General features: G+C 41.3%; 1 protein-coding gene across 3 annotated transcripts in view; it reads left to right on the forward strand.

Annotated features, from left to right (window-relative positions):
- Positions 1-611: 611 nt before the first annotated feature.
- Positions 612-27,628, forward strand: part of FGD4 (FYVE, RhoGEF and PH domain containing 4) — a 204,058-nt gene continuing 177,041 nt past the window's right edge. For 2 of the 3 annotated variants that reach the window (XM_060024561.1, XM_060024560.1), the window contains exon 1: positions 612-1,198. In XM_060024561.1, the coding sequence (XP_059880544.1) occupies positions 922-1,198 (277 nt within the window). In that variant the 5' untranslated portion in view covers positions 612-921. The remainder of the gene's footprint in view (positions 1,199-27,628) is intronic. The other variant, XM_060024564.1, reaches the window with a different exon arrangement.

Consider the following 27,628-nt stretch of genomic DNA (forward strand, 5'->3'; position numbering starts at 1 on the left):
TACTTCCACGCACCTCTTCATCTTTCTCTGGCTCGAAGCTCCTGACAAGATTTTTTAGTTCAGTGAGATAAGGACAGACTTTGGGGCAGAGTCTCGGGTAAGCATTCTAGCTCTGCAGTACTGTGTGTAGGTTCCGCACCTCGGTTTCTTTATCTGAAATACTTCACTGGTAAGATCATTATCAAGGGCTCAGAAGCAGCTTGAGACATACGTGTGACCCTTGCCGTGTGGCTCTGCGAGAATGGCAGGCCCTGTACAGAGTCCGGAGTAGCTGTAATAATCTCTTCTTTCTCCCCGAGTCCAGGGCGTGGCCCACAGGTGAGCGCGGCTGACCTTCGGAGCACCCCAGGTATGCGTCCGCAGGTGAGCGCCCTCGCCCTCGTGGCTCCGGTCGAGACCCGAGGGCAAGCCGGGGCTCGCTGGGGATGGAGGAGGAGAGAGGGAAGAGGCGGGGGAGGAGAGAGGGAAGAGGCAGGAGAGGAGAAGGGGAGGGGAGAGGGGAGGGAGGAGCTGCCCGGAACGCTCCCGGCGGCCCCGCGCGCACGCTCCCGGCGGCACCGCGCGAGCGTGCTAGGCTGCTGCCCCGGCGGGACCAGGAGGCGGCGGCTGCTGTAGCGGCAGCGGCGACCACAGGCCGAACTCTCGGCGCTCTCGGGCGCTGGCTGGCGATTGGTCCAGAGACGAGGGGGTGGTGGCAGCCCAAGTCAGCCGCTGCAGTGGCGGCGTCAGGTGAGAGCGCGAGCCGCAGAGACCGGGCGTGGCGGCTGCCGCACAGGGAATCGGAGCCAAACTCGCGGCGCGGCCCTGGGAGTCCCGGGAGGAAGGGACGAGGAAGCACTTGCAGAGGAGACGCCGGAGCAGAAGGGCGCCGGCGCTGAGCAGCCCCGAAGTTGTCTCTGTCGAGTCGCGCCGAGCCTGGGCATGCAAACGACGCCCCCGGGGGTCCGGTCGCCCCTCAGGAACCCGCCGAGCTCGCGCTTGCGGCCGGACGAGGGCGGGCGAGGGTGCCGAGCCGCGAGCGAACGCAGCAAAATGAGCGGCGAGGGCGACTACAACTTCAGACGGGTGGCGATCCGGCGGAAGTCCAACCCCTCCTACCTGCCTCCTGGGACCCCCCGGCCGTGGAGTCGGCCCTCGTCGCACCTGGAATGGGCCGAGACGGCCACGTTCAGGGGCCAGGCCCCCGCAGACGCCCCAGGTAAGCGCCTCGGGAGGTAAGGGGTGGGCGGGGGTGTTGTCGCAGTTGATGGACAGCCGAGCGCCCTGCAGGTGCGCCCCGTCCACCGCAGCGGTGTGAGCCAGTTCGGAAACCTTCCCAAGAGGGCTGCGCCGGGCTGCCCACCCACTTTACCTATTTTGTCCCTTCCCCCAAAGGTCCTTGGCGGGAGCGCGCCTGAGGCTGAACTATCAGTCCTGGAGGTCACTTACCAGGGAATTCCGGAAGTAAAGGATAACTCTTTTTTTTAAGTTTGATTAGGAATTAATAGCCTGTTTTCTAGATACTGAAGTTTAAGGTTTTTCGCTAAGTTGCTTTCGGCAGACCTTGTGAAGGACTAGTACAATAAATGCGGGAGGCCGATGTTCGTCCTGGTCCGGCCGCCTACCTGTTGAGTGACCTCGGACCAGTAATCCTGAGTGCTCCGGTTTTTCCTTTTGAAAAAGACGCTTGAGTATGAAAAGCTGTAGGTCTCTCAGAAGGAAACGTGTTCCTACTCTCAAGAAATTCAGTTTTTATTGTGGTTTTGTATTGATAAATTAAGATATCAGTAATGCGGTATTTTGAATTCTGAATTCTCCATCGACTCTTAGTCTTGGAAGAAATCCTCAAAATGATCTGTTGCAGCCCACAACTTCTTCGCTCTTTAAAGGCATTCTGTTCTCCCTAGGCGGGCTTGAAGCTACGTAGAACACATTAGGGATTTTTTTTCTTGAATTGCAAAACTTTTCTTTAACCCCCACCCACGGCTTTTGAGCTCCTGTTGTGCCGTAAGCAGAGGTGGCTTGTGTATAGACCAGTTATGAGGTAGAAACCTTATTTGAGTAGCAGAAATACAAATGCTTTTATTCACTTACACTCATTTTATTCTTATTAAGCAAAGCTGTTATGATGGTTTAACTGTGAAGTTTTGGAGCTTTAAAATTTTTTCTGTTCCGTCCTGAAGCTGTAGTATTTACTCATAGGACAGAAAAGCATAGTGGGTGATGAATTACAAATTTATAGCCACATTAGGTAAGGGCAGAAATAGTGATGTGAGAAAATATATAAACAAGTAATCGAATCACAATGCTTTAGGTCTCAATTTCCTCATCTTCGAAATGAAGACTCTGGTGAAATAATCTCTAAAATCTCTTCCCAGATTCACTCTAAAATGAGTAGAGGGGTGTTTTCTTCCTTTTAAGTGAAAATTCGTTACTTTGTTTTGAAGTTACTTATTTATGAATTTTTTAATTGTTTGAGCTACTCGATTTCTTTCTTTTTTATTTTTTTGTGGTACGCGGGCCTCTCACTGTTGTGGCCTCTCCCGTTGCGGAGCACAGCCTCCGGATGCGCAGGCTCAGCGGCCATGGCCCACGGGCCCAGCCGCTCCGCGGCATGTGGGATCTTCCCAGACCGGGGCACGAACCCGTGTCCCCTGCATCGGCAGGCGGACTCTCAACCACTGCGCCACCAGGGAAGCCCTACTCGATTTCTTAATCATCAGCAGTTTTCAGTTGGAGGGTAAAGGGATCCAATTTCTTTACGTCATTATTTTACTGAAAATCTCGTGCTTAGTTTCAAACTCTTTGAGTAGGTGAGCAAAAGATGAATTGCCTCCTAGAAGTAGGAGCGAGCAGTATAAATCATTTCTACAAGGCAGCTGTGCTTATGGAAGAGTCCTTTTTTCTTTTCTATTCTCTTTTTTCTACAGAGAAAATCCAGAACACTTTTTTTTTTTTTGACAAGATGGAGGACCTAGCCATTACTTTTCTAATCTGTTAGGGTGTCTCAGTATTGTTTAAAAGAACTCAAAGTTCTTGTTGCCATTATTTTCAGGGTTGAAAATTAATTACTCAATCTTCCTAGGTATGATTATTCCTCTTTACCATGATGTAATCTATAGTATCTGTTGGAGAGTGACCTAATGTTTTGAAAAGTAGTCTGACACTATTGAGTGACCACACCCCATTCAATTTGGTGAGGTAAAAACATTTTAGAAATTGCTTCCTTCTTTGAATCTAATCTGCCTGCCTATTAAGTTTCATCCAACTGTTTATCATTATATAAGTAGGATCCTCCCCTCATCAAAAAGTAAACCAGGTTTAAATTCCCAAGAAGTGCCAATTTACTCTGTAGTACCTAGAAAAGTATTTATATATGGAAACTACAACATTTAGACCCATTACATGTATAGTGGATGTTACTCATAATCGAAGTGTTACTTTCCCTCTTGAAGAAGGAACAAAAACTAAGAATTCAGTTTAGTGGTGTTGTGTTATATTCCATGACTGTGAAATCCATTATTTTTAGAGTTCTTTGCTTTTTCTCAAAAAAAAAAAAAGAAAAAAGAAAAAAAAAAAGAAAAGAAAGGGAAAGACAAAGAAAAAAGTCTACCAACCACATCCTCCATATATATCTGAATGGCAATGTCCTCGTCTGGGTGAGGTAATTAAATTAAGACATAGGCTTTGGGGTCATATAGTGCCCAAGTTCAAGTCCTTATACTACCGGTTTTATGAATTGAATCAAGTCTCTTAATTTCTCAATTTCTTCATCTGGACAATGGAGATAACAGTACTTTATAAGATTGTGGGGAGAATAAAGTAAGATTATATAGATAAATGGCTGGCACAAAACAAGTATGCAGGTTAGAATCATAACAAGGAGTCATTATCCGTTTCTGTTTCCCAAAATGTCTGGCACTAGGACTGGCACATAAGAGACACTGTAAATACTTGTTGGATGAATGAAAATCCTTCCCCTATGGTGTTCATAATAGCTACTGTTTATTGAGTGCATTTTCTATATCTAAGAACTGTGCTTTGTGATACATACACACCTGAATATGTTTGTGCATGAATTTATTTCACAACAATTTTAATAGGTAGGTAGTATTATGCCCATTTTCCAGCTAAAGAAATTGAGGCACAGAAAGTTTTACTAACTTGCTTGGAATCGTAAACTGGTACTTGTTTAGCTAGATTCAAATTCAAGTGTGCCTGGCATTAAAGGCAGTGCTCTTACCACACATCACATAAAGCATATAATTCCATTGTGGTAAGAACATACATTTAAAGGGATATTTTATACACACACAGGATGAAAATTTTGTTACTTTGTGTATGTGTGTGTGGTTTTTTTTTTGGGGGGGGGGTCCAGCTTTTTTCTGTGCCTTTCCCTTTTTTCTTTTCTATAGTCTGAATATCTGAAACCCTTGGCGGGGGGAGAGTTTGTCTATTGAATATCACTGAAGGTATCTTATTTCCTCAGTTATTCCTTCGTTTTATGGGAATCCTGAAGGATCTTTATTGAAGATGCCTTTCTTTATAAAATATGTTTGTTTCTACTTCCAACCCATGACCACTTTGATTAGCCAAGCATTTCTTTGACTTGAAGAAGGTGTAAATTTAGTTCAGGTTTGCTAAGGGGAGATCAGCATTGTTGTCATTAATTTTTCCACTTTGGATTAGTGTAGGTCTGCAGACTTTCTTATCAGTTGGCTTGGATGGAAGGCAGATTTTTCCTACACCATCCTTTTATCCAAGGTGTAGCCTCTTCAGTGTGGGTCCCAGGTTCAGTCCTTTCCCATTTCACAAGCTCAAGGCCCATGTCTCCCCTTCCACTGCAAGAGCTGCAGTTTCTGGGCTCTAGGTTCCCCCACTAGAGTTTAGGTTTATTGTTCTTTTTCTTTTTTTCTCTTGTCCTTGGGAATCTCCTTTATTTTCTTATGATTTCAGCAGTACATTTAAAAGTATATCTGTTGTAATTTATTCAGCATCTGCGTGCTTCGTGGTGAAGGACTTTTTACATGATTTGTGCAGACTTTCTATAAGTAGAATTCCTTTTACCAATTCTCACCATGGTTAGAATACTCGATTTTCAACACATACTCCAATATCCTGAGCACTTTTTTTTTTTTTTTTTTGCGGTACGCAGGCCTCTCACTGTTGTGGCCTCCCCCCAGCACAGGCTCTGGACACGCAGGCCCAACGGCCATGGCTCACAGGCCCAAGCCGCTCTGCGGCATGTGGGATCTTCCCGGCTCGGGGCACGAACCTGTGTTCCCTGCATCGGCAGGCGGACCCCCAACCACTGCGCCACCAGGGAAGCCCCCTGAGCACTTTTTGAGGACTAATTTTACCTTTGTTGGAGGAGGAGGGATGAAGATTTGGGTTATACCAATAAGAGTAATTACTGTTTATTGAATGCTGATTCTGAACCAGGACTATATGTATATTACTTATTCTTATGACAACGCTGCAAGATAGATGGTATTATCATTTTAGAGAAAAAGAAAAACCAAGTTGCAGTGCTCTACAACCAGCCTAAACTTCGGAGATAGGATTTGAACCAGGTCTCTCTGGCTTCAGTACTCACATGCTTATAATACTAGTTCTTAAGGTTTCCCAGGGCTTTGGAGGCAAAGCCTCCATATAACATATATGTGTTTCATATACGTTAGGGCTAATATTGTTTGTAACATTAATGAATGCATATTATATTTGAAACAGTGATCTAAACACAATTTATCTAAAGATTTATAATAAAATGGTGATGTTAATTTCATCAGTGATTCTTAGAAGCTGCTTAAGATGGACTTTGAAATAGGAAAGTCCTTCAGAGAATCAGGAACCAGGAAGTTTTCTTATTTCTTGGAAGGCCAAGAGCAGTTTAAAGAGTAGTCAGTCGTTTTTCAATGAATAGCCATGTAAACTTGTGAACCTAGGAACATTGAGAGACTTTTAATCCACAATCACCTATTTGCTTGCATTCCTTTCCTCTACTGAGAAAAACTCAGGGTCATGGATCTAACTGGTGACAGAGAAGAGGACCTGGACTTATTGGGGTAGGAATTAGGGGTTGGCCCAAGGCCATTACCTCTGTACTTAAAGGGCACGTGGATTCAATCTTGGTATAGTCAGGGTAACCCTCTTGTTAGGGATTAATTCAGCTGGTGATTTGAAGTTGAAGCCAGTGCTCATTTACCATTCTGTAAATCCTAAGGCCCTTTAGAATTATGCTAAATCTACTCTGTCTGTGCTCTATAAATGGAACAACAGAGCCTGGTGACAGTACGTTTGTTTACAACATGGTTTACTGAATATTTTAAGCCCTACTGCTCCAAAAAAAATATTCCTTTCAAAATATCACTGCTCATTGACAATGCACCTGGTCACGCAAGAGCTCTGATGGAGATGTACAACCAGATTCATGTTTTCATGCCTGCTGCCACAACATCCATTCTGCAGCCCATGGATCAAGGAGTCATTTCTTCTTCTTTTTAAATTAATTAATTTAATTTAATTAATTGGCTGTGCAGTGTGGCTTGTGGGATCTTAGTTCCCCGACCAGGGATTGAACCTGCACCCTCATCAGTGAAAGTGCAGAGTCCTAACCACTGGACCACCAGGGAATTCCCCAAGGAGTCATGTCAACTTTCAAGTCTTATTATTTAAGAAATGCATTTTATAAGGCTATCATAGATAGTGATTCCTCTGATGGATCTGGGTAAAGTCAATTGAAAATCTTCTGAAAAGGATTCACCATTTTAGATGCCATTAAGAACATTTGTGATTCATGAGAAGAGGTCAGAATACCAGCATTCACAGCAATTTGGGAGAACTTGATTCCAGCGCTCATGGATGACTTTGAGGGGTTCAAGTCTTCAGTGGAAGTAACAAGAGAATTAGAGTGGAAATTGAGCCTGGAGATGTGACTGAGTTGCTGCAGTCTCATAGTAAAACTTGAATGGATGAAGAATCACTTCTTATGGATGACTAAAGAAACTGGTTTCTTGAGATGGACTCTACTCCCAGTGAAGATGCTGTGAAGGTTGTTGAAATGACAACAAAGAGTTAGAATATGATCAATACATAGACTGAGTTGATAAAGCAGTGGTAGGGTTTGAGATTGACTCCAATTTTGAAAGAAGTTCCACTGTGGGTAAAATGCTATCAAACAGCATTGCATGCTACGGAGAAATCGTTTATGAAAGGAAGAGTCAATTGAAGTCAGCAAACTTCATTGTCTTATCTTTAAGAAATTGTCACAGGCACTCCAGCCTCACCCTGATTAGTCAGAAGCCATCAGCATCGAGGCAAGACCCTCCACCTTGCAAAATGATTACGACTTGCTGAAGGCTCAGATGACGGTTAGCATTTTTTAGAAATAAAGTATTTTTAAATTTTTTATTTATTTTTTGGCTGCGTTGGGTCTTTGTTGCTCCTTGCTGGCTTTCTCTAGTTGCAGTGAGCGGGGGCTGCTCTTTGCCGCGGTGCGCAGGCTTCTCATTGTGGTGGCTTCTCCTTGTGGAGCGCAGGCTCTAGGTGCATGGGCTTCAGTAGTTGCAGCATGCGGGTCAGTAGTTGCATCATGTGGGCCCTAGAGCACACGGACTTCAGTAGTTGTGGTGCGTGGGCTCAATAGTTGGGGCACGTGGGCTCGGGCGAGTGGGCTTCAGCAGTTGTGGCTCACGAGCTCTAGAGTGCAGTCTCAGTAGTTGTGGCGCATGGGCTTAGTTGCTCCGCAGCATGTGGGATCTTCCCGGACCAGGGCTCGAACCCGTGTCCCCTGCATTGGCAGGCAGATTCTTAACCACTGCACCACCAGGGAAGTCCAATAACGTATTTTTAAAGTAAGGTATGTACAGTGTTTGGAAATGTAATACTGTTGCACACTTAATAGACTGTAGTGTACTGTAGGCATAGTTTTTATGTACTGGAAAACCAAAAAATTGTGACTTGCTTTATTACAATATTCACTTTAGTGCAGTGACCTGGAACTGAACCGCAATATCTCCAAGGTTTGCCTGAAAATTCTTTTCTACATGCATTTGCTGGAAAGTTGATTGAAAAAGGATTTAAACATAATGCATTTAATTTTATGGATGTGAGTATTGTGTGTGAGATTCAGTAGGTTTAGACACAAGCTCATGAATCTGTATTTTTTAAAAGTATATCAGATAATTCTGATAATCAGCTTGGTTTCCAAATGCCATCCTACCAACTGCATCAAAATTACTTGGAGTGCTAATTAAAAACCAGCAGTACCTTAGATAGAATGAGTCAGAATCTCCAGGGGGTAGGGTTAGCTGTATTTTTGACAAGAGCGCCAGATGATTCTGATGTGCAACCAACTTCATCAACTACTGTGCATTTCCAAGCTAGGGTAAACCCCACCTTTGGTCCTGAGCCCAGACAACCAATATTTTTTAGGTGCAAGGCAAAGAATGATATAGATTGTCCCTCAACTAACACATCATATTGGCCCTCTGTATTTTTGGCAAACTTTTTGCCCATTTCCGGTTGGTTTCTAATTGTATTTTTTACATTTGGTATACTATTTTGCTTGGTTCTTTTTTCTCGACTTAACCCGTTAAGTTGAAGTAGACTTTAATTTATGCTGATAGACAATTTATATACGACTGGAGTATCTGACGTGAACACAAGTGACCTTTCATTTCAGTCTTGGTTTCTTAGTGTCCTTTATTGCTGCCCTCTCTTTCTTTCCGAATCTGGAGGATGAATCCACTCCTCATTTCACAGGCTCCTTGTCCTACACCTCCACTTCTCTCCAAAGGAGGTCTTGCAAGACTTTAAACTTTGATATTCTCTGGAGCTTTCTTCGTTAAACTGCTACATATACTTCCATTGCTGCCTCCGCTTCTTCATCCCCTCATCCCATCCTTCTCCCTACTTCCTTTTCTTGGTCTAGGCTGGCTTCTGTTCTAAACTTGATCAGTGTTCTAAGTCAGCAGTGAATTCCTACGTATCATCCAGTAGCCTGTTTGTAGTCCTTATTGTTTTTTTTGTTTTTGGCCGTGCAGCGAGGCTTCCCTGACCAGTGAAAGCGCCGAGTCCTAACCACTGGACCGCCAGGGAATTCTGCGGTCTTTATTCATAACTTCTGGGTGGTATTTCCTTCTTTTTTCTTTTTTTGGCCATGCCACGTGACTTGTGGGATCTTAGTTCCCCAACCAGGGGTCGAACCCGCGATGTTGGCAGTGAAAGGGCAGAGTCCTAACTACTGGACCGCCAGGGAATTCCCGGTATTTGCTTCTTTTTTTTTTTTTTTTTAACTATTTGCTTCTTTTTAAAGCTCTTTTCTTGGTCCTGATTTTCATACTTCAACTGGATCTCCAAGTTTATTCCTTTGACTAGGTCATTTTTCTCCTTTCTCTCCTCTGGCATTCCCATTATTTCCTGCCACCTCTTACTTGGTGGTGTCATCCACCCTCTGGGCTTCTTTCTCTTTCTCTTTACTGCTGAATAAATGTAAATGTCCTAAGGGTACCAAATTGCAGCTCCTTTTTCTGCTGCAATCTAGCCCATCCTCCTGACTTTCTTGGAGGAATTATTAACCTTGCTTTTGTTAGACTTCAAAGTTTATTTTAAATCTGCTCTTCCCTCTTATCTACTTGCTACCGAGTTAGCCACCCAGTTATTGATTCTTCTTCATTTCATGATGGTGGCCTTTGTCTTATTTCAGGGCACTTCTCCCACCAGCTATCCACGTTACATCGCCCCCCTCCCCCAATTAATTTTCTTAAATCTGGGTATTGTTCATCTCCTTCCCATGGTCAAAGCTTTCTATGACTCCTAACTGCCTGTTATTGATGTTTATAATGGAGTACTCTATATCCACTTTAGTGACTTTGGTTAAACCTTTACCAGTAACCCTTCAGTATAGAAATGGACCTTTCAAAATTCATACAAACATTTAATCTTATTTGAACTATTCAATATTAAACCTAGAATAATCATGCATTAGTCATGCTTTAGGGGGGGGTGTGTGTGTGTGTGTGTGTGTGTGTGTGTGTGTTTTCAGGAATAAATTTGGCATTGTTTGTAGAGCATTGTCTAGAATTAGTCATCTGTCCTTGGAATGCAGTTAATAGTGGGTGGACATTAGCACCAGTAAGTACTCTTAGAGCCCATAATCTGTTTTGTATTATTGCCTCACTTATGCAGGAACAGAGTGAATACAAACCCAACCTCTGTGCCCCTCTCATACACATACCCACTCACTGGAATTAAACTGTCAACTTCACCAACTGCTGCATCTGCAGAAACCAGGGAGCTGCTTCCGTTCTGGGGACTGCACTGAGCTGCAGTGAAGCTTTGCTGCAGACAGGTATCTAGTCTGCTCTGCAAGGCTGGGTTGTTCACCGGGGCCTCTGGCAGAATTTTGTGTTAGGACACATGTTAATAAGTAGCCTTTAAAAGTGCCATGACTTTACCATATGTTATTTGTATTTTTAAAATATATGCTAGTGAGTATGTTTAGGAGGTGAAAAGTCAGTATGTAGAGCCAAATAAATTATAAGATACCCCAGCTGAAGAATACGCTTATAGTTTCAAGTGCAGTGTAGTATAATGTATGGGAAGTTATCAAATTATAGACGAATTCAGTTAAAATTAATTACTAAACACCACTTGTAGAAAAATACAACTTTTAAACAAAGTCATCTTTATTTCCTCTGCAGAAAATTGACTAACGTAACATTTCTTTTCCTAAAACATGCTACCTTACCTTAATGGTGTCATATTGATGATGAACCAATATTGATAAGTGATGTTGGGAATCCAAAGATGAATGGAACAAATTTCCATCCTAGAAGGGGGATATGATGTATAATAAACACCAGGGTATAAGGTCACATTGGGTGTAAGAACAGTGATCAGAGTGATCATATTTCAGAGGAAGGCACTTTTTTTTTTTTTTGCGGTACGCGGGCCTCTCACTGTTGTGGCCTCTCCCGTTGCGGAGCACACCAGACACGCAGGCTCAGCGGCCATGGCTCACGGGCCCAGCTGCTCCGCGGCATGTGGGATCTTCCCGGACCGGGGCACGAACCCGTGTCCCCTGCATCGGCGGGTGGACTCTCAACCACTGTGCCACCAGGGAAGCCCGGAAGGCACGTTTTTAACTGTGCTGCGTCTTCACTTTGAGGAGGACTGCACATCTGACTCGTGCCTTTGGAGTTACCCATGAGCCCGTGTGCTGGTTCATGCATCTGATTGGAGCACCTTCCTGCTGACACAAGCTGAAAATCCATGGCAGGCTGGAAAAACAAATCTACCCACAGGTTCCATTCAGAGCCATTAGCCAATTAATTCCATCAGTATCTCTGTGTTCTCTTTTCAGACCCTTATATCCTTCATTATACATTTTCCTTCCTAAGACCCCACTAAAGCTGGATCTTTCAGTCCTTCAACAAGTGTTTCAGTGTTTACTATGGACCAGGCAGTTGTGTTGGGGCCTAGAAATCAAGGTGAGAAGAATACACACTAGTGGTTTAGAGTGTGGGCTCTGGAGTTGGACTGGCTGGGTTTGAATTCTTCTCTAGTAATTAACTGGGTGACTTGGAACTCTTTGACTCAGTTTCCTCATCTATAAAATGATAACATGATATATTACCTACATTGTGGAGTTGTCGGAAGAATAAAAATATTATTGTTTTTAAAGGGCTTAGAACAGTGCTTGGGAAATGTTCAAATAATAACTTTCGGTGTTTTTGTTAGGATTAACACAAATACTACTCTCACAGTTCCGGTTTCCTTTTGCATCTTATGTGTATCTCTGATCTAGCGCTGTCTCTCTGGATTGTGATTGGTTGTTTACACTTGTACCTACTGAGTACAAGTTACTGCCCAAGGTACAAGCTCTTTTAGGCACATATTTTCCCACCCCCTTTTATCCACTTCCTGCCTAGTCTTTTCCTCCCCTTAGTTCCTGCCAGAACTGCCTTTTACTGCTGGCCTCTCTCCTCAGTATTTCCTCCTCTGCTGTCTTGAGCCCCACTTTTATGTCAGACTTCCTTAGAGCCTTAATTGCATCACAGAACCACACCCTGCCTCTCTTTCCTGACTGAAGCCTGGCTCTCACCTTTAATGCTGGTTCCCTGGTGACTCAAGTGGCAGTTGATCTTCCACAGTCCACATAGCTGCTGGTCAGGACCTGTGGTCAGCTCTCTCTTAGCTTTTCCTGATATTTGTCTTCTACCCTCCTGGAAAAAAATCCTCCTGCATTCACTCTTGCCAGCCACCTCAACTTCTTCACTAAATTTCTCCTGGTTTTTCCTGTGCCTGTCCCACCAGTCCCTAACTTGAGTCATCCATTGCCATTGCTCCTCAAGGGCCCCTCAGAGTCCACTCAAGGGCTCAGTAAATATTGTCAACAGAAGAACCCCAAACTAGCTTGGCATATCTTGCTTCAACATAAGAATTTTCTGACAATGCTGAAAGAATATGGAATTGGTTTCCTTTGGTGGTTGTGAGTTCCTTATTAATGAGGATATTCAAGGAGAGGCAAGATGCCTTCGTGGCTATAGAGGAGACAGAATGTCAGATGTAACCTTTTCTGACCAGTAATCCCAGCCTGCACACTAAATTATTCTGTCAGTGGTCTCAGCTGTCCTGTGTCTGCACCATTCATGTTCTCCTATCAGCAATATGTGCTAGTTTTGTGCAGGGGTGTATTATGAGGAAAGGCATGGGAATAGTATACTTTGTTCTCCTTGAGATTTCATGGACTAGATATCCCTTTTAGTGTAACAGTTCTTATTATTCCTGGCATCCTTTCTGATGCTGTTATATGTCTTGATTCGAGAGTATACTGGAGTTTGTAGGCCCTGGGTTGCTCCTCCACTGAAAGGCCTCAGAATGCTTCGTCATGTTGTCAGGAGTTTCATTATCTTATACCTATCACTTACCATTCCAGGTGTCCTCTCCTTGAACAGTCTTTTTTTTTCTTTGCCTGTTATTTCTCAGTATTAGGACTTGGCTTTTAAGGTCAAAACTTCTAATAGTGCTCCTTTCTTCTGCCCATCTCTAAAGGGCATACTTTAAAAAGCAATCTGACATGTAGAAACTAAGCATGATCAGAGGCAAGATTTTAATTTCCAGCTCTCATACAAAAAGATGAGATTGTAGAACATCTGAGACCTGAAGCATCACTGTATTGTTTTCTGTCTCTTAATGTATTTCATAAAATCTAAAATATTTTATCAAGTCTTTTTAACATTTTAACATCTCTGAAATTGGGATGCTTTTTTCAGTTGGTGCTGGTTAAAAAATTGTGAGACATTGAAATATAGACTGGCCTAAATTTTAAAACATAACTGTAAAATATTTACTGCCTCTGAATAGTAGCAAAGATTATGAATTTGTGGAATATATAACTGAAAACATTGACTAACATCCCCACCCCCCTTCTCTAAACCCAAACATACTATGTGTGATTATATCTTCTATATCTGTGACTACTCCTTCAGCCTCTTAATTATAATTAACAATCATAAGAGTCAAAACAATAATAGCTATCATTTACTGAGCAATTACTTTTTTGGTCAGACGTCCTAAGTGCTTTACATGCATAAACTCAATCATCACTAGTAAGATCTGTGATCCACATTATACAGAAGAGGAACCAGAAGTCCAGACAGATTAAATAATTTGTCCAAGTTTACCTGGCTGGGGAGCCAGGATTTTAAACTCAGGGTCTTAACCCATGTACTTTCCTACCTCCCATAAATTTCTTATTGCCAGTTTTTTTTTTTTTTTTTTTTTTTTTGGCTGCATTGGGTCTTTGTTCTGCACACAGGCTTTCTCCAGTTGCCGCAAGCATGTGTTACTCTTTGTTGCGGTGCGCTGGCTTCTCTTTGTTGTGGTGCGCTGACTTCTCATTGCGGTGGCTTCTCTCATTGCAGAGCTAGGCAGCGGGCTTCAGTAGTTGTGGCTTGTGGGCTCTAGGGCGCAGGCTCAGTAGTTGTGGCACACAGGCTTAGTTGCTCCACGGCACGTGGGATCTTCCTGGACCAGGGTTCGAACTCGTGTTCCCTGCATTGGCAGGTGGATTCTTAACCACTGCGCTACCAGGGAAGTCCCTTATTGCCAGTTTTTTTAACATCTCTGAATATAAGGATAGTAATTATTGATCTTTAGTAACAGGGAAGATACTGTCTCTGATATTTTTGTCTAGTTTATCCAGAGTATTAAAAAGAGTAACTCTGGTCAACTGCAGCTAGTGAGGAAGAGGAAAAAGAGACATTTCAAGGAAAAAGAGAAACATATTCTTTTTTCTTTTTCTTTTTTTTTTTGCGGTACACGGGCCTCTCACTGTTGTGGCCTCTCTTGTTGCGGAGCACAGGCTCCGGACGCGCAGGCTCAGAGGCCATGGCCCACGGGCCCAGCCGCTTCGCGGTATGTGGGATCTTCCCGGACCAGGGCACGAACCCGTGTCCTCTGCATCGGCAGGCGGACTCTCAATCACTGTGCCACCAGGGAAGCCCAATATTCTTAAAAAAGATTCTGAAGATGGAAACAAAAAGTAGCTTTTTGGCCTTTGCTGTGCAACCAGACCTCTTGGGAATACCTAATTCAGGCTTCTACTGCTTTATTGTCGTATCTCATTAGCAGGGTGATGGTTATTTACTAAACTTTGAAATTATGTAAATAGTATTAATTTTCAAGAATCCTGTTAAATTTGAGATGTTCTGAAAAAACAGGCAAAACTGCCTTTCTCCTCTTTTATTCCATTAAAAAAACGAAAATGGATAGCTATATAACAGTGCATAGAATAATAAAGAATGTATATATTAACATAATATATATTAATACTATTATATATACAGGTACATATGTATATATAGTATTAATATATCAATACCATGATCCTATTGGTATATGTTGGCAAACAACTTTAATTTTTCTAATTAACAGAATTATGCATAGCTTTTTTCACTCTTTTAACATCTTAGTGTAATAAAAACTTGGATGTGAGTAGTTACACTCAGACAGGCTGTCCCCCATGGAAGAACTAGGGAACTGACTAGGGTGCTAATTAGAACCCTTTATAGTCCTTTTACAGAAAGCGGTAAACTCATGCCACTGGTTATGAAAACAGTGAAAAGAAGGGAAGAGAAGGATTCAGGAGGAAGCAGGGAGGAAACTGCCAATGATGGCAGTCACCGTTCTGAAGTCGGTGTGGTGCCCAGTATAAGCTCATTCTCATTGAGAACTAATGCCCGTTTCTGAGTTTTGGAACTGAATGACCAACTTGTATGTTTTTGTTAACCTGGGAGATCTGCTTAACCACATTGTGGGCATTGGGGAGGTAGAAAAAAGAAATAGAAAATTAAAAGATATTCACATAATCCCCACCTTCAGTGGGCAGCTGTCATCATACAATGTCTGGAGGCCTCTGATGAAGCAGCTGGCAGGGATGGTGGAGGTGCTTCTTTCCCTCATGGTCTTGATGGTGACTCATTTCTGTAAACTTAAAAAAATTGTACTGCCAATTCCATCTATCACTGCTGCAGTAAATGTACTTATTTCAGAATAGTCATTCCTGCATATCTTTTGTTAATTGTTCATTTCTGGCATAGATTCCTGGGTCACTACAGTTTATACTTTTGCATCTAGAAAAGGGATTTTTAATCTCCTTATTTTGGGTCTCAAAGTTAGCTCCTTACCATTAGTTCCTGCAGATGCTATATTGGCTCATTGAGAAAATAGGCTTTGTTATGGACATTTGGAAAAGTTGAATGGTTTGTGTCTGCTTATTTTCCTTTATCCAGAAACTGCCCCCCTCAGAATAGATTAAAAGAGAATAATTTCTCTTTATTACATTTTTTCTTTTAATATTTTCCTTTTGCTCATGTGTTAAATGACACAACTTTTTATTGTAGACCTGAAAGGCTTGACTAATACAAAATTTCAGTCAATTGAAACCTTACTTGCAATGTTTAAAAAGTATTGAGTTCATCTGCTTCACATCTTTACTTAAGTACACTTCACTGAAGCCTTTCCTTGGCCATCTTGTTTAAAATTGGAAGCCCCGCTCCTGTACTCCTTTACTTGTTTTATTTTTCTCTACAACACTTACCACTAACTCTTAATTTTTTTAAATCTTATTTTCTGTCCCTCCATCTCCACCCCAATATACACTAAATCCCGTGAGAGCAGGGGTTTTTGTCTGTTGCATTCTCTTTTCCAAAGGCAGGGTACAGTCAGGAAGCTCAATATGGATGCTGCCGAGCTTGGGCCTAAGGACTTGTTCTCAGCGGCTGGTCTGTGAGACAGGGAAGGAGGTGGCAGGTGTTTGTGTTTGGGGTGAAGGTGAGCATTTGACACATCTTAGAGGTAAAGTGCCAGGTCTGGGCCCTTTGCACCAAAGCACCAGCAGTCACAGCAACAGAGACACCATGGGCTGGTGTTTTAACGGGAATAGGTGAAGTCAGTGTGGGATTAAACCGAGCTGAGAATAAGGTAGACATAGGAGGCCTTCAGTTCATCAAGTTGAGCTGTGTATACAGAGGAGCTTTTTTCATCACCTCTTTTAGTAATTTGTTGAATAATTTTAACATGAAGATGAAACTTTCCATTAGCATCATGAGAGCAGTAGCCATACTTTTCTTGTTCCCTGATGTTTGTCCAGCACTTAGCAGAATTCTGGTACATGTTAGGTGTTTGTGAAATTCTAATTGAGTGAGTGAGTGAATGAAATCCCACGTTGAGTGCAACATTTCAAAGTGCATATTTTATGCGGGAAAGGGGGTAGAGAGAAGGAACCCTCCTACATTGTTGGTGGGAATATAAATTGGTGCAGCCACTATGGAGAAGAATATGGAGGTTTCTCTAAAAGCAGAGTTACCATATGATCCAACACTCCTGGGCATATATCCAGAAAAGACAAAGACTCTAATTCAAAAAGATACACACACCCCAATGTTCGTAGCAGCACTATTTATAATAGCCAAGACATGGAAGTAGCTAAATGTCTATTGACAGATGAATGGATAAAGAAGATGTGGTATATGTATACAATGGAATATTACTGAACCATAAAAAAGAATGGAATAATGCCATTTGCAGCAACATGGATGGACCTAGAGATTATCATACTAAGTGAAGTAAGTGAAAGACAAATATCATATGATATCACTTATTTGTGGAATATAAAATATGGTACAGATGAGCTCATTTACAAAACAGAAACAGACTCACAGACATAGAAAACTTATGGTTATCAAAGGGGAAAAGGGCTGGGAGGGGTAAATTAGGAGTTTGGGATTAGCAGATACAAACTATTATATATAAAATAGAGGGAGGTGGGATGAATTGGGAGATTGGGATTGACATATGTACACTATTGATACTATTTATAAAATAGATAACTAATGGAAACCTATTGTATAGCATAGGGAACTCTACTCAGTGCCCTGTGGTGACCTAAATGAGAAGGAAATCCAAAAAAGAGGGGATATATGTATACGTATAGCTGATTCACTTTGCTGTACAGTATAAACTAACACAATATTGTAAAGCAGTTGTACTCCAATAAAAAAAAAATAAGATAGATAAACAACAAAGTCTTACTGTATAGCACAGGGAACTATATTCAGTATCTTGTTTTGTTGTTGCGGTACGTGGGCCGCTCACTGTTGTGGCCTCTCCCGTTGCGGAGCACAGGCTCTGGACGCGCAGGTTCAGCGGCCATGGCTCACGGGCCTAGCCGCTCCGCGGCATATGGGATCTTCCCAGACCGGGGCATGAAACCGCGTCCCCTGCATCGGCAGGCGGACTCTCAACCACTGCACCACCAGGGAAGCCCTATGTTCAGTATCTTGTAATAACCTATAATGAAAAAGGATATGAAAAAAATATATGTATATATATCTGAATCACTTTGCTGTACGCCAGAAACTAACACAAACATTGTAAATGAACTATACTTCAATTAAAAAGAAAATTCAAAGTGCATATTTTATGCCCGATATATAAAAATCTCGTTAATATGCAAGCTTTATCACCATCTTATCTCAATTTTTTCTTTACTCAGTTTCTTTATTTTTCCAACATAGCATTCCTTTAAATAAGTTTCCTTGGTATATTTGAGAGATGATTCAATTTAAAAGTGCATTAACTATATAACTTTCAAAACTATATGTTTTATGTAACAAAGTATTCTCTAATTATAGCTGTTGGAGTTAACATTACTGTTAATTGTTTCTTTGAGACAAAGTTACATCTGTGAGGATCTCTCTCATGGGTTGGGGGTGGGGTGCAACTAAAAAAAATTCTTTGGCAAAGCAAAGGGACTGGCTCTCTCATTGTAAATTTAACCTGAACTGCATAACAAGCTGAGCCTTTTCCCTTGGTTTTCTAAGGTTCTTCACACACTCTGTTCCTTTTCGGCTCTTTTAATTAATGCTATATTCTCAGACTTTATGTCTACACTTACAAGATGGAGGAGAACCTTAAACCACAGTAATATGTTCTGTGTTATTAGCTTGCATTAGATATTCCTTAGCCACAGAAAAGTTGGTTATCCTGTAACTAAAATATGAGGCTCAGGTGAGCAGTAATAGTTTAAATACAAATAACTTTTTACAGCTGGAATATTTAAAATAGTTTTGTTCCCTCCCTCCATGGGTAAACTTCATGCACATGAAAATAATTTTAAATTTGTAGGTTAAATTCATTTCTTAGCTCCTTTGAAATAGTCTGGCCTTTTCAAAAAAGAAAGCTTTAATCATACTGTCTTCCTTACAAAAGGTCACTTCCTTCATGTAAATTAGGATATTTTTGCATCTGGGTCCACTCTGTGGTTTCTTTATGGGTATAATTAACTTAATTGCCTTCTCAGTGCTTTATGATAGGAAAATGGGAACTATTTTAAACTTTTGTAGGTATTGACATTTAAAATGATTAAATTTGTGAACAAGGTTCAACTTTATTCTAATGCAAAAATCTGCACAGTATGATGAGGTACAATATAGTGTTTGACTGAATTTCATGCACTGTATGTAAGTCATGGAATATGCACAAGATAAAAAAAATCAAATATAATGGTGAATGATAGAAATTTCTGTTCTGAGAGGAGTAACTTCGTTTCTTGAAACTGGGGTAAAAGTGGTTGAGAGATCTGGCTCAGTAATCAGGCTGGCCTTAGCTTAAAGCCTGCCTCTGCCACTTTACAGCTTTGGGAGGGCTGCATAACCTCCCTAAGGCCATTCCTTTATAAAACTGGGATAATGAAAGTATTTATTTCATAAGGTTGTGAAGGATTAAATGAAGTAATGCATGTAAAGCTTGATACATTTCCATAATCAGTATGCAATAAATGCTAACTATAAATTATATATATATTTTGTGTATGTGTGGTATGTATACTGGAATTGGGCCAGGCCCTTTTGAAGATGTCTCATAAAACTAATGTAGCAAAACTTCTAGGCAGATACCCATGTTATTTAAGTAAGTACAATCAGCTGATTTCACATTAGCAGATGTCTTTATTTGCTCCTAAAATCTTACAAAGTGAAGTTACATTTACATGTCGTATGAATTCCCCTTTACCCTTTTGGATATTTCCCATTTGACCAGAGTCTTTTTATTTTTGATAAAAGTGAAATATCTTTTCTAGACACACAACCCTACTATTGCACATTATTTCACCCTACCACATATACATTCTGTATACCACATATGTACCCTTTGTCACTGTAAAAATTACTTTTCACAATGTTATTGTTCTCTATTGTGGCAGGTAGGAATGTGTCCTTGAACCATTTCTTCACATCTTAGAAAACATTAATATCTCACTTGTTATAGAAATGGTTTGGAAATTATAGTATCTAATAACACTGTACTTCCATAGGTCATTCTTGGCATAACAGTATTAACCCCTAGAACATCAGCCCAACTTGAAAAAGGAAAAAGTATCTGCTCTTAAAATAATGTTGAAAGCTCTGTACTTTATTCATGTTAGCCTTCACTCAGCAAATTCTTTAATAAGCTTGGTTTTAATTTTTCACTGCTCATGCATGGCAAATAAAATGCCACAAATGAGGAAAGGGATGAGAGTTGATCTGATGGGAAGTGGCTACAGGAGTATGCTTTTAGACATGACAGTGGAAATTGTCTGACAATCTGATATCAAGAGTAGAAAAAACTCAGAATACCACCCAACATTTCAGTAATGGACAGTCATAATTATATCCTTGTCATCAAAAAAATGTTAAAGAATATTCAGCATTGTAGAAAGCAAGATAGTATATAATTTCCTAGAAATTTCAACTGAAATATTTTCAATTTTACCTTCATATAGCAGACTACACATAGAGTGTAACATAATTAGAAATAGCATTCTGACCATTATATCACAACCAGGCATCTTTTTTCTTCTTTGGTTTCCATTGGCCCCACCTCTTAAGTCTTTGTGAGATCAAAAGAGTGTTTAATTAAAGGGTCTTAAAATTCTCTACAAATGAATGTGGTTGGTTAACAAAGAATTTTCTTTTTTGATACTGATTATGATGTTTCAGATGACCATCAATAAGGTATTTGGTTAGTGCAGGATTTCTCAAGTCAGCACTGTTAACGTTTTGGGCTCGATAATTCTTTGTTGTGAGGGGCTCTTCTGTGCATTGAGGGATGTTTAGCAGCATCCCTGGCCTCAATTCACTAGATGCCAGTAGCTCTAGACATTGCCAAATATACCTAGAGAGCCTAAATTGCCCCAGGTTGAGAACTATTGGTTTAGTGTAAATGCGTTTAAGTTGGGTGTGAACTTAAATTTAAATTAAATTTAAATTAGGTACGAACCAGGGACTTCCCTGATGGTCCAGTGGGTAAGACTCTGTGCTCCCAATGCAGGGGGCCCGGGTTTGATCCCTTCAGGGAACTAGATCCTGCATGCATGCCGCAACTAAGAAGCCCCTATGCTGCAATGAAGATCCCGTGTGCTGCAACTAAGACCCGGCGCTGCCAAAATAAATAAATAAAAATGAGTAAGTATTAAAAAAAATAAATTAGGTATGAACCAAATGCATCATTAATCATTTTAGCTATGCAGAACATCCAGTTACCATCATTTCTGGTTGGTCATTTTGGGTACCTTCTGGTCTCACTTTTTTTGTTGTTGAATGGAGGAGAGAACTGCCTGTGTTTCTTACATTTTCCATATTGTAACGTGAAAGTACTGAAAAAGATTTCTATGACTCACAGGGAAGTGTACATCATTGTTTTAACTTCACATTATAGGAGCTTCTAGACTTTTTGGTGGGCCATATAATTCCTAGTAGAGTGCCAAGTGCTGGTTGAAGGGGAGAGCACTTGCAACTTGCCTAATTTTACCTGGTGCCCTAAAATAGCTGGTGCTCTTGAATTCAGTCTCTGGATATGCTGAACGCAGCAGGAGAGAGCACCAGAGAATCTATGAGAGAGATGAATGTTGCCAGCCTTTGTTGCCCTGGCCAGAGAGGGTGCTGCTGGCCTTGCTATCTCATTTTCTCCTCTTTCTCATTCCATGAAGAGTTTTATCATTTCCATATTGGTTTTGCAGTAGCATGAACCAGATAAAGGGATGCACAAAAGCACCAGAGGAGGCTAGAGCTATGGGAATGCTTTGAGGGAGTTTTAAATAGGCCCAGAAATAATGGCAGAATGTGAGAAGTGCACGGGCGATCAGAGGGGATTTGAGATGTTGCTATAGAGTGGACATTTTATTCATATTCATATTTGAAGGCCTTCTACATGCCAGGTGCTAAGCAAAGAGCTTTATATACACAGCTTCATTTAGTCCTCCCACCAATTTTCTGAGGCTTGTACTGTTATATTTATTTAACAGATGAGGAGGCCAAGGCCTCAGAAGGGTGATTGACTGGCCCAAAGGCTCACAGCTACTAAGTGGTAGAACCAGGACACATCCAGGCTGGTCCAGGTATGAAGCCTGCAGTCGTAACCACAGATTCAGTTAATATGCTGCTAGATACTACATTTCTAGTTTGTGAGATTTAGAGACACAAATAGTGGAAACTTATCTTTTATTCTAATTAAATAAAAAGAAACTAAAATACTTTGGACCTGTCAACTTAAAAAATATGTGCACCCTAGAAGTTGAGAGTTACGGTGTTTTTTTTTTAATTAATTTTTATTTTTGGCTATGTTAGGTCTTCGTTGCTGCACGCAGGCTTTCTTTAGTTGTGGTGAGCGGGGGCTGCTCTTTTGTTGCATGTGGGGTCTTCCTGGACCAGGGCTCGAACCTGTGTCCCCTGCATTGGCAGGAGGATTCTTAACCACTGCACCACCAGGGAAGCCCCAAGAGTTATGTTTTATTCAGTGGGAATTTTTACGGGAGGCAGCATCTCAAGTAACCCTGAGAGAACTGCTCCAAACAGGCCAAGGGGGGAGCTAGGATATATAGGAGTTTTACAACAAAGTGCAAGTAGTAGGAACAAAAGATTACTGTTAGTTAAAGAAAACTAGAAGTCTCAAGCTTAGCACTTTTCTATGTATGGTTCATGCAAGAGTCTGGGCTCACTGAAATCATTCCTTTGATATGCATCTCAGCTATCTAGGGGCCTGTATCCTGTATTTTCATATCCTGAGTTTCCTCAGGGCTCACTGTGGGGAGTGGCTGCAGTCTGATGACTGCTAGATGGTAAGTGTTCTTTTCCTTCCTGAGTTCCCTCAGGGCTCACCTATGGCAGCTCACCTATGGCAATGGTTGCAGTCACTGATGACTGTGACATCCTTTGTTTACTGATACGGCAGGCAATATTCCATTTATCAGACCACTGAGAAGAGAAATAGAGTGCTCCCTGGCCTTGTGAGAGCCCATGTCTTCTAGCAGAATACCACTCTTACTCCTTTCCCCCTTGTGTGTGTGTACGTGGCTTCCTGGTTTGGGTTGGTAGCTTGTTAATTTAGGTGGATATTTAGGTAGATTTAAAAATATTTTTGGTTAGATATTTTTAAGGCTAGAAAGGAGATTACATGCACTGTTAACTGTTGATTTATGATAAGATAAATGTATAAATCATCTAGATATATCTCAGACCATTGTTCCTGCCCACTGTCATCTGCTTAAATAAAATCTCTGCATCATTCTTAGAGAATTACTTCAGGTGATCCCAATTTATGAACAATAGGCTAGTAGCCCTCTGGTTTTATGGTATGTTTTATGATAAATAAATTCCTCTGTCCCTCTAGTTAAGCAAAGTTCACTGAACCATCAGCCCTGGGATCTGGTCACAGTGGCTCAGCTCATTCCTGTCCCCGACTATTCCTAATAAAAAAGTTTTATCTTTAAAGCTCTTGTTTGTAAATTGTCACATTCCTCAAAAGTTTTCCCTTTTCTTTATGACTAAGAAAAGAGTTTGTGAGAAACAGAATGTCAAGTCAAGAAAATCTTTTATCCTAGGAGAGCATAGTACTGATAGTGATCAAAAGACCAGGTGAAAATGAATGATACAGCTTTCAAGTTCAGTTTTTTTGCATTTGACTGTGATGACAGTTTTGAAGAAGGAACAGTATTTAAAAAGGACCTAAAAAAATTAAAGTAATACATTGTGATCAAAAAAAAAAGTTGACAGGCTGACTTTAAAAAAAAAAAGGTTTTTTGAGGTAGAGTTCAGATACTGTACAGTTTAGCCATTTAAAGTAGACAGGCTGCACAACTACTGAAGCCCGTGCGCCTAGAACCCGTGCTCCACAACAAGAGAAGCCACCGCAGTGAGAAGCCCGCGCACCGCAATAAAGAGTAGCCCCCGCTCGCGGCAACTAGAGAAAGCCCGTGCACATCAACGAAGACCCAACACAGCCAATCAATCAATCAATCAAAAAAAAAAAAAAGCCAACAGAGATATACCAAAAAAATAATAAATAAATAAAGTAGATAAGCTGGGTCTTCCCTGGTGGCGCAGTGGTTAAGAATCTCCCTGCCAATTCAGGGGATGTGGGTTCGAGCCCTGGTCCAGGAAGATCCCACATGCTGCAGAGCAACTAAGCCCCTGTGCCACAAATAGTGAGGCTGCGCTCTAGAGCTTACGAGGCACCGCGTACCTAGAGCCCGTGCTGGGCAACAAAAGAAGCTATCGCAATGAGAAGCCCGTGCACCGCAATGAAGAGTAGACCCCTCTCGCGGCAACTAGAGAAAGCCTGTGCACAGCAACAAAGACCCAACGCAGGGCTTCCCTGGTGGCGCAGTTGTTGAGAGTCCGCCTGCCGATGCAGGGGACACGGGTTCGTGTCCCAGTCCGGGAAGATCCCACATGCCGCAGAGTGGCTGGGCCCGTGAGCCATGGCCGCTGAGCCTGCGCGTCCAGAGCCTGTGCTCCGCAACAGGAGAGGCCACAGCAGTGAGAGGCCCGCGTACCGCAAAAAAAAAAAAAAAAGACCCAACACAGCCAAAAAAAAAATAAATAAATAAATAAAAAATAAAGTAGACAGGCTGACTTCTGAGATGGAAAAACTTTGAATTGTTTCAATACTGTCCCATAGAACTCTGAATTAGGCGATGATTTTTGACAGGAATTTCTTCTCTTCAAAGGTGCTTAATCCTGGCAAGGTAAGAACTGAGGTAAAGATCAAACAAAGGATGGGGGGCATTTCTTCAGAATTCAGAAAGGTTTGGCAACCTTTAAGAAGACACTCTGTCTCAAATTTGTAACCATTTAATGCTTTCTACCAAATTGTGTAACACTGAAATGGTGATTGATAATGGAAATAGATACGTTGAGGTGATTGATAATGTAAATAGATACGTTGACTTACTGTGGTATCTTGCACAGAAGCTTAGCAAAGTGGGATAGAAGAGCAAGGGTCACTGATGAGTAAGCACCTATGGAAATATGTACCTTCCTCTAACATTTACCAGTTGAAGACTTTTGGGTGTGTTCATAGTTGGCCATGAAAGAATGTGAGGTGAATGAAGTGGAAAGATGATTCAGACGTCCTTTAAGAGATAAGAAAGCCTGCAGTTGCTATAATAAGATCTGTTAGAAAAAGAAGTTGGTCCTCAGTGAAGTTTTTAGTAAAACTCAGTCTTGTCTAGTTGTTACAAGAAAAAAATCCTTTAAAAATATACAATATTTATAATATGGCTCGATAAACATAAGTTTCTACATGCTTAATATTTGTAAAAGCCCATGTTGAAGTTTTTTTCTTTTTATTTTGCTATTTCTGTGGTATAAAATAGGTATTTAGGAAATCTGACTTTGACTTACATAATTCTTACCCTTTGACCATTGCTTAGGAATGATTAGATTGCAGATTGGGGGGTGCCTATAGTACAATGGCTTTTTATATGGGTAAGAACTGAAGGAAACATCCCATGCTAGGATACTGAATAAAAAAACTGTTGTTTCTGTGAGTGCTGAAAATGGCAGTCGGAAAACATATTTATTGCATTCCATCAATAGGTCTTTATGCATTGGTTATTTTGGAAATGAACTTACACATTTCATGCAAACAATTATTTGGAGAATGAGGCATAATTTGAGTTGTGAATAAGATACATATTATTTCCAAGAGTCTAAAATTTATCTGTTAAACATAGTTTCAAACAACTTCTGTAAGGACTTCCTGCTTGTAGAACTTACAATTTTTCTAGGGAAGCCTAAAGGCTATGTAAAATTTTTTTAGTGGTTGCAACTTATTTTTGTTTGTTTGTTTTTTGTTTTTTTTGCGGTACGTGGGCCTCACTGCTGTGGCCTCTCCCTTTGCGGAGCACAGGCTCCAGACACGCAGGCTCAGCGGCCATGGCTCACGGGCCCAGCCGCTCCGCGGCATGTGGGATCTTACTGGACTGGGGCACGAACCCGTGTCCCCTGCATTGGCAGGCGGACTCTCAACCACTGCGCCACCAGGGAAGCCCGCAATTAATTTTAAAATGTTGTTTTGTCTTGCTCATGTGCACTCCCTAGCCTAGGCAGTGTGGGGCATGATTCTGCCCTCAATGGAGAGAACATCAATACCTGTTACACAAACTAGAAAGTGATCAACTTAGAATGCGTAGAGGTGCCAAAAATCTGCAGCAGGGGCCACAAGGAACAGTCCACAGAGGAGGAGGTGGCACCAGTTCCACCCCTGAAGGTGAGATTTAGCCTTGGATCAGTGGGGGAAGTTTGCCCTGCCTAGAGTGGGAAAGCACAGGCTGGTTATGGTGAGTGCAGTTAGTTTAGTTAGCCACCAGCCCTGGGCTATAGAGATATTCCAAGTAAAGGATAAAGCAAAGCCCTTCCCATAATCTGCATAAGCCGCCTCTCCCACCAAAAGCAAAAACAAAAGCAAAAAAACCCCCCAAACCTCCCCAGATGAATCATGCACTTTTCTATCGGGGAACTGCTATTTGGTCTACTGTTCTATAAGTAGTCACCCAGTTTTCATCTGAGGAGTCACTGGACTGAAAATAAAACCTTCACACATCTTAAGTAAAGAAGATATTGGCTCAGGACTAGAAGAATTTAAGTGTTTGTTCTCTTAAAATTTGTTTTCCTTCACTATATTTTCATGATTTAGAATTACCTTTATGTTTCTCAAGGAGTAGTCTCTGGGGTATGGTTGGAATGACTCAAATAAAGGCTATTAAAGTTATTCTTTCACCTTCCCAGAGTTAAAGTTTATTGTTCTTTAAGCATTAGATTTTTGATTTAAGGTGACACTATTATATGTACACAGTTGTGCTGTATTAAATGAGACTGTCCATTTGAAATATGAGAGATATCTGACACAACTAATTAAATCTACAGTGAAAGGCTTAACATTCTAGTCCTGGGTTATCCATTAACTTGCCCAGTGACAGGGCATATCATTTGAATGACTTGCTTTGTTTTTCACCTGTTAAATAGAATGTAACCTGGCTAAATACTTAATAAGGCAAGGTTTGGAATACACAAACAAAAATGCTGTCCCTTTCCCCAGGACACTGTCTGATATGTTCACTGTGGAATCTTCACACATAACAGGCACTCAGATATTTATTGGTTAAAATCAATGTAGAAGAGAAATCGTTTTTCCCCCCTGTGGTGTTAGGAGAGGGAAAAAACAAAACCAAAACCAAACAACCCCTCCCCCCCAAACCACTCATTAAGAGGGAGATAACACAGGTATAAGACAAAAAACTGTTTGGCAAAAATGAGAAGTGAATGCCTGCCTGATCTGTCCTCAGATCTTCAGGTTCCTCAAATTGTAACCTTGGCGCCTTTCGTTTTGCCCTCACTTGCTCATTCACTTTGGTTGATTCATTCAGTCAGAATTCACTTATTGAGCACCTATAGGTGCCAAGCCCTGGTTTAAGCATGATGAATTTGGGCCCTTGCCATCATCGTAGTAGAACAGTGAATAGAAGCAGATCACAGCGCTATGTGGTGTTAGAAGTATTGTGATGAATGTATGTAGAAGGTATAGTAGGAATACAAATAAGAGAGACCTCATTTCTGTCTGAGCAGATGGAGCAGAGTCGGATGGGCTCATAGAAAAATGAGTGTCTTGAGCTTGGTCTTGAAATATTAATGTGTATTCAGCAAGGGGAAGGGAAGGAAGTTGAAAGGAAGAGAATGGCAGATCATGGGGGACATAGGAGCAGACTGATCACCTCCTGTAGGCTGAATTATAGGAGAGGATGTGCAAGAAGGATATGAAGAAA

Source organism: Delphinus delphis, chromosome 11 (genome assembly GCF_949987515.2).
Source record: "Delphinus delphis chromosome 11, mDelDel1.2, whole genome shotgun sequence".
In the NCBI taxonomy this organism is placed as follows: domain Eukaryota; kingdom Metazoa; phylum Chordata; class Mammalia; order Artiodactyla; family Delphinidae; genus Delphinus; species Delphinus delphis.